General features: G+C 43.9%; 1 protein-coding gene across 1 annotated transcript; it reads right to left on the minus strand.

Annotated features, from left to right (window-relative positions):
* Nucleotides 1-1,717: 1,717 nt before the first annotated feature.
* LOC104542685 (neuroendocrine convertase 1-like) lies at nucleotides 1,718-7,234 on the minus strand (the record flags this gene model as incomplete). Its single annotated transcript, XM_010187067.1, has 4 exons — nucleotides 1,718-2,167; nucleotides 2,912-3,073; nucleotides 4,966-5,099; nucleotides 7,077-7,234. Coding segments are annotated over 4 exons (817 nt in total), but the record flags the coding sequence as incomplete, so codon positions are not given.
* Between the last annotated feature and the right edge of the window lie 451 nt (nucleotides 7,235-7,685).

Genomic DNA, 7,685 nt, shown 5'->3' on the forward strand with positions numbered 1-7,685 from the left:
CTATTTAAAGCTGGCAAAAAAAGCCCAGGATAGGCATGAAACCACCACACAGAATGGATAAGCGGAGATTTTTAAATCTTAAGTTTGGTAAGACAGTTTTCAAAGCTGCCTTTAAGCAGTCCCTTTTTCCACAGAAGAAGACTTAAGCACTGTTACAGCAAACAGATTTACCTTTAAGTTACAGAATTCAGTGTGAAATCTGAAAACACACTCTATCCATACTGATGAACTATGAGCAAAATGCTACATCCCTGTCTTTGAGACACTTGCATCACTTCAAGGAATAGACAGTGAAGGAGAATCAGATATTCCTAGGATGTCTGGAGAACAAATTTCCATAGCTGGTGGGAGTGAAGGAAAAGTAAACACCAGGCAGCACTTGTTTGGATTATCTTTGGCACTGCAGTGAGGTGAGTATCCCCTGGGAATCTTCGTGGCCTTGTTCTAGATCCCCTTCAATTTCTGAGCACCAAACACTGCGTTTTTCATATTAGTTTTTAAAAAAAATTATAAAGAGCAAAATAACTCGTCAGTCTTGACGCTGACATCAAAGAGGTATGTGTGGAAAACTGTGTGTCTGGTATACTGCGACTGCTGGGGAGCTGCCCGCCCCTGCTTCCTCCTCTTCCCCCTTCTTCCTCCTGCTCCTCTCCCTCCTCCACATCCCATTTCTGGGTGTTCTTTTAATCTCACACCTCTCCCCATCCATTTTTCCCTAACTTCCTAGGTATTTGGGAAATGTGACAATCTATCACAGACACTCCAGGGTCCAGCCTTTAAGTGGACTTTGCTGGTGCAGTTTTCCTTTCCATTCCACTTTGGTCACGGGTCCAGGAAAGGACAAAGCCACCCAGCTTTCTTGCCCTGACCACTGCAGATACAGGCACCTCAGAAGGCGTTTATATTACTTAACTTTACACATCTAACTGAGGCTCCATAGGCAGGAGGTTGGTCCCTCAAAGGCCAAATAGTCGATACAAATAGCCTGCACCAGGTAATTCAGAACCTGTGCTCTGAAGTGCTGCCCACAGGAGCCTCTGTCCTCATTAGCTACACACAGCTTAGAAAGAGCAGGCTCATAACTCAGGCACTTCACTCAGGCAGTAAAATTTCGGCGGTGAGGATGCCATCCCGTGGTCTGGGACGCCTCATGTGGGGCTCTTTTATGTTACTCTACGTCTGTCTGCAGCTTAAATCGTGAATAACATCATCAGCGCTCACTGGTGCTCCAGGCCTCCCCGCTGCTCCGTTACGGGAGAACAGACGGGTAAAGGAGCGTCGCTGCTTTGGGGGAGGAACAAAAACCTACGACAGAAGCAGCACTGGCTGCAAGTGTGAAGTCTGGAATAAATGCCAAACGTACAGACTGCAATATTCATTGCAAATCCAGGGACGAGAGTACCTCCCGAGAGCTTTGGCAGCTCGGCTCAAAACTGCTTGTTAATTTGGGTTTCAAACCCTACTGCATGCTAAGTGAAGAGGGCGGAAGAATAAGTAACGTGAGAATTATTTAAAACAGAGCACTGGGGTGTTCAGGGGAATACTATTGCATTTCATGCCTGAGGGGGCAAATCTACTCTGATGGTAGTGAAGAAAGGCTTTGAAAGAAGCTATTACTAAAAAGCATCAGTTCACTGCCTTTTCCTCCCACAGCCGGCTTTCCCCTTCCTTGATATTTGTATTAAATATGAAGCAATCAAAGCAGCGGTCACACAACTAGAGCATACAACAGACTTCTGAAAAAAAACTACAGGTTGGGTGGGGGGAGAGTGAACATTTCCAACTCAGTGCCATACCCTACAGTTTAGTTTCCTTCGTTTATAATCTCAACCAAGGCTTGCAGCAGTCTGTCATCTCTATGCTTGTATGGTTTGGCGTTGTAAAAAAGATCAACGTAGTCACTGTACAGGCTTTCTTCTGAGTCTCTGAGCTGGGAGGGCTTGTTTAATTTTTCGAGGGCTTGATAGAAGTGTTCATAGGGAATATTTAACTTCTCACTCGCAGTCTTCTTTGGCAGCCGCTTCTGAGCCATCTGCCTGCTGAAAGCACTACGCAGCAAATGCAGCATGGCCTCTGATGGGATTTTACCTTCTGCTTTGTCACTGCCGCTGCTGGGATCTTCCGTGACTCTGGGCTTTTCACTCAGGTTTTCCTGTGTGGTATGGTCCTAGAACACAGAGCAGCACAAAAAATGTCAGGTTGTGATGAAAAACTGACCAGATTAAGATGTGCTCTGATCAGTGATTTCCATCTGCGTGTGGGTAGATGCTGTTTTTCCACGTAGGAGCCACCAGCATCTAGAAAACAACTCGACCATTACAGACCAACACAGACTATCAAAAGCTCTACACCGTACAGAATATCAAATCCCACCACAATGTGGGAAGTTATAAATTCATATTCCACATTGGCAGGATAGGACATGTCATTTTATAGCATAATTCATTTTCTTGCACATGGTTGCCACATCTGCAGACACTTATTTAATGTACTTAAAGACCATAATCATGTCTCCCTCGATCTTCTCCTTCATAACCTGAGGAAGGTTAATCCATCCATAATTTATGGACATCCTAATGAGGAAACAGATCAATGTGATGTGATTAATAAAGTATTCTGAAGATGTCTCACCCCTCCTTGTACCACTCAATCACACCAGCTACTGAGTTCACTGATTCAGTAGCAATACCCTCACCCCACCCTAAAACCCTCAGACGTTGGAGCAAGAAAACAGAGACTAATTAAAATAATCAGTTGTTGACGTGGGCAAAATCACAATACGCAACTCAGAAGTGGTCAGGGGCTAGAAGGAACGAATACTAAATGAATGTGTGTGTTACTAGGAAAAGAAATATCGTTTTCTTCTAAGTTGAAAAATACGTAAGGAAGGAAAAAAATACCGTAACGGTACCTCGACAAAGTCCGTCATCTTCTCCACTCCTCTTCTGTCATTTTGCACTGCGTTGTAGGATGTGTACACACGTGGCTGCTTCATGTGGTCAGGCTGGGTAGCAGTGCCATGCAAAATCAGCTTCCAGTTTACAATCCTCCCTTCATTCTGTATTCTTCTGGACTGAAAGACAAGCACGGCATTAGCAAAGGTTCTCGGGACATTAGAGGGGGAAAACCGGGCACTTGATCACAAAGTAGGCAGAAGGGACTGAAATAAACTGGTATCTAAATGCTTTTAGATATCTAAATTTATATCTTAGCTTTATAAAATTTATATCTTAGCTTTTTAAAATTTGTATCTTAGCTTTTGATATCTAAATTTACACAATGATTTGTAAGCATCAAAAGACTGATATATCAGAAATAGGAGGGATTTAATACAATGGCTTAACTACTCCAAATATTCACGTTCTGACGCAACACGATTACTAATCGCGTAAGCACCAATGCAATTTCATCATAACACAGAATTATAAAAACCACTGAAAGAGTACTTTATTATCAGTACTCGTTCACTAAGCCGTTCCTTGGCGATTTCCACTGGAAGAGTAACTTGGAATCATACCCTGCAGCGGTGCAGGACCACAGTCTGAAACACAGCGTGTGGAAGTGAGCAATAAATGCTATCCTCCTCAGTTTTGGCAGCAGTATTTAAATAGCAGAAAGGGGACAAGACAAGCACAGAGAACACTGACACTTTATTGTACCAAACCCTTCCAGAATTTTTGCTCAGCTGCTGAAGTCAGCTGCTGAAGCTCTTCTTGTCTAATAGAAGTCTGCACCAAAGCTTTCACCCCCAACTTAGATGATGACAACTGAATTACGAGTAACTCTGCATGGCAATCTGTGATTTCAGCCAGGGTCATTAATGTGAAAACTTATTTCAGGAACCACAAAACCCTAAAAGCTGAGGAAAGAGCGTATTACAAAAACAACGTGAGGACAAAAAGCTTGTTTTATTGCAAGTTTCAGGAACGTCTCACTTGAAAATGGAAAATGAGACATAATTACAGACAAAATGCTCTTCCTAACTTCACTCCAAAAAACGCATTATGTTAATTGCAAAGAGCAGGCTATCTGTAACCATGGGGTTATCCATAAGCCCGCAGTATTAGCACTACACTGTTGATAATAATATTTACTTCTGCTGCCCTGTCCATCTGCTTAGTCCTTGGCATTACCCTCCTGTTTACAGTCTGGGGCCAACAGGGGTTGGAGCCTCAGTGTTTGACAGGCAGGGTCTGACCCCTAATGACAAGCCTATTAATGACAAACCCAACAAAATTCTCCAGAGATGAGTGTGCTTGATCACTCTCCCTTTGAAGAGAAATGATTTTTCAGCTGCCTACCAGGCAGCTTTATTCTGGTGCCTCGCTGTTGTAATCCATATCCCCAGGTGGGTTTAGTAAATGTATTTATGTCATATCTGTAGATTTCTTGGCTTTAATCCTTACACGTTGCTCGGCAGTAATTACTCTGAGAAAGGAGTCAGGGAAAGGTGTACATCAGAACAGCTCTCTGAGGTCAGCAGAAAGTCATGAATTCAAAAGGGTTTGGGTTAAGGAAGATTATGCACGTGCACCAAGAGAAGACTGGATCTATCCTGTGTTCTCTTCAGCAGAGAAACCTAATTTGCAGTTAATCGTATGTTAATTCGATTACATGTTTCACTCCACGAATCACAGAAAATTACATTAAGCGACTCCTTTCAGTGACACATAATGTGTGAAAAACAGCCATGAAATTTTTTTGACAGGTACATGTCAGTGAAAGGAGGATGGCGCTTTGCATTTACATAAAGAAGAAGAAAATCCAACCCTATCTTTATTTTTTTCTTGTGTGTTTCAGGTAAGACAGCCTTCAATCCAGACGGATGGTTAGCTTAAATAAACTCCCGTTGCAGCTTTCTTAATGAGAGGACTCACCGTTCAATGTGCTGCGCAGTGGTCAGCCATCATTTACCCGTGTTAGTGTCCGAACAGAGCTGGTTAAGATGCAGACAGACACACTTACCACATCAGTAATCCGCAAAACCCAGGTGCCTGCTGGATTCTCTCCCCAGGTGTGAACAGACATGAAGTCCCAGTTCTTGAAGCCATTGGGGGATTTGTCTCTCTCTCTCTCAGCCAGTAAGACCGTGCTGGTCCCTGTTGGTGCAAGAAGCGCATTGGTGGCCATGCACGCACTGCCTAGCGCACAGGCGACCTGGAAAACGCCTGTGCAATGGGAAACGTGCTGTTTCTGATCAGTGCTTTATTACTTTCACAGCAGCACTGCAGAGCATAAAAACTACCAGGCTCGGTCATGCTAAAAAGGTACATTTTGCCTGGCATTCAAGCTCTAACACCAAGAAGTAGTGGATGTGCGATGAGCATCAGGGGTCAGACACAACCAGTCTTTTCCACCGATGAACAGCTCAGGAATGGTCTGAGGAGGAAGTTTTGAAGGCAAACCAGCTCAAGGAGTACCGTGAAACCAAAACCTCATCCTGAATTCATCGCTGCCTTTATGGTTTTTTTTCCTGGTGAGTGGATGTAAATTATTACAGCCTGGAACTCCAACAGGATGAAAAGCATTTGCACTGTTGTTGTTGTTGTTGTTGTTATTGTTGTTGTTGTTGTTGTTGTTATTATTATTATTATTATTATTATTACAAAAATGCTGCAGTTCACAAAGTGCTTCTGCAGCAGAAGAGATGCTGCCGCACAGTAGGAAATTTGTTGTGGTTGTTTGCATATATGGAGAGAGGAAGGGAGGTGTATTTACATAATAAGGAACAGAGAAGCCCCAGGAAGCCTGATCACAAGCTACAAAAATATTTAAAGGTAATACCATAAATACAGAAGAGGAGTGACATACATCTGGTAGCACTGTTTTGCAGGAGTGTGGAAAATCAGCAAGAACTGAGGGCAAGAGCAGTTTAACCACGACAGCGACCCAATACGACAGTGGAGGCAGCAGCACTTGACTATCGCTACCTCAGCTAAACCCACAGAAATACAAAGGTGAAGGACATGTTACTATCGTCAGCCTTTCAGAAAGGGGTGTTTTTCTAAGATTAAGCCGTGCTTCCTGCACATTAACCAAAGAACAGCGTCTTGGGAGGAAAACACCTCTATAAAAGTAGAATGAGATCTACTGCTGCCGTCATCCCCGTGATGCCCCTAGAGACGGTGCATGTATCTTCTCCCAAATTAAAACTTATCTAAAATGGAATTTAATTTGAAAACACACCCAAGAGCCAAAGGTAAAACACCTCACAGCAACATTGCCCCCATAAGACAACAGGTAAACCAGGAAAAGGAAGAATTGAGGTTAGCCTTAAAAGAAATCCCGGGCGAGGTGAGGTTTGGAAGTGCACTGTACGTACAGCATCTTAACCCTGCTCTCTAGCGAGGTCCTGCAGTAACGACATGAACAAAGCTCTGCTGCTTTATTAACTGCGGATTACTAGATTAGCCTTCAAGATCCATCAATTAGATTAGCCCGATGTACAGATTAATCCCTGAAAGCTTGTTTCTTCTGATAACACCAGTTGATCTAACAGATCTTACTCCCTACAAAGTTGTTCATACCAATTCTCCCCTTTCTTTATTATTATTATTATTCTTATGGTGTTATTTCAGGGCACTGCCAAGACAGCGCGCCATACTCTAGCACCTTTAGGACAGCTGCACTAAGGTGCCTAGCAGAGACACTGTGTTTTTAAATACTGGAGTCAGATTTCCCCAGTTTTCCATTAGTTTGTTAAATCGCAGTAAAGCTGACAAGCGCTGTTGAACTGCAATTCACTGTCTGCCAGGAACTTGTCGTTTTTATAGGTCCTGCTGCCAGCACGAAAACGTATCAGAAACGCTGCCTTCATTCTCTGAAGTGTGATTTTTCAAACCTCTTCTCACAAAAACAACCCAGAACACACAAAGGCTGGAAAGGGGTTTACAGAGAACCCGCTCCATGGTCCCCAGGATGCGAGGACAAAGTCCTCGCCCGCACCTCGCGGCGGTGACCACATCTGTTTAACGACACCTTTAACTCTTTTCAACCCACTGAAGAACACAGAGGCGGTTTTTAACGAAATAAACGCCACACGCTACGCAACGGAAGCGCGCCTTTGCCTCCTGTACCTGATGGCGACACCAGGGTGACGTGAAGATCACCTCTGCGGGAATACTCAATGGTTGCCTCAAGCTGCACGTGCTCCAGAGACGCAATGGCGTTTTCTTGACCCTCACAGGCTTTTGTGGGAATTTCAATGATGACTTCCTCGTTTGCTCTCAGCAATCTGGCAAAAAACACAGGAGTTCTTTGATTACCGACGGCAAGTTTTGATTCTGGTTCACCGCGTGAACTGCAAATGGCGCTTTGAACACCAGTTTCAGGAGGACGAGGAAGGAAGGAGTAAAGGCAAATTCTACGCTCATCGTTTTTCGCATGCTCCAGTACAAACCACAGGAAGCTCTGGAAGCAGAGATAGCACCGAAGTGCACCGAGCGACAGGCACTGCATAAGACAGACCTGTGCAACGCGCCCTGGCAGGAGGCAAGGGAGTTTGATCATCAAGGGTTTCTACCAACGCTTCATTGTCCCACAGAGACTAAAAACCAGTCTTTGCTGTCAGCTGCACCACACAACAGACTTAGACTTAGTGGCCTCATTCAAATATCCAGAAGAGCTGTTACCATGGAGTTAAAATATTGCAGCAGGCACAGCCATTTTAACCATTCGTAATCAAT

The sequence above is a fragment of the Mesitornis unicolor genome, unplaced genomic scaffold, assembly GCF_000695765.1.
Source record: "Mesitornis unicolor isolate BGI_N332 unplaced genomic scaffold, ASM69576v1 scaffold38006, whole genome shotgun sequence".
Taxonomy (NCBI): Eukaryota; Metazoa; Chordata; class Aves; order Mesitornithiformes; family Mesitornithidae; genus Mesitornis; species Mesitornis unicolor.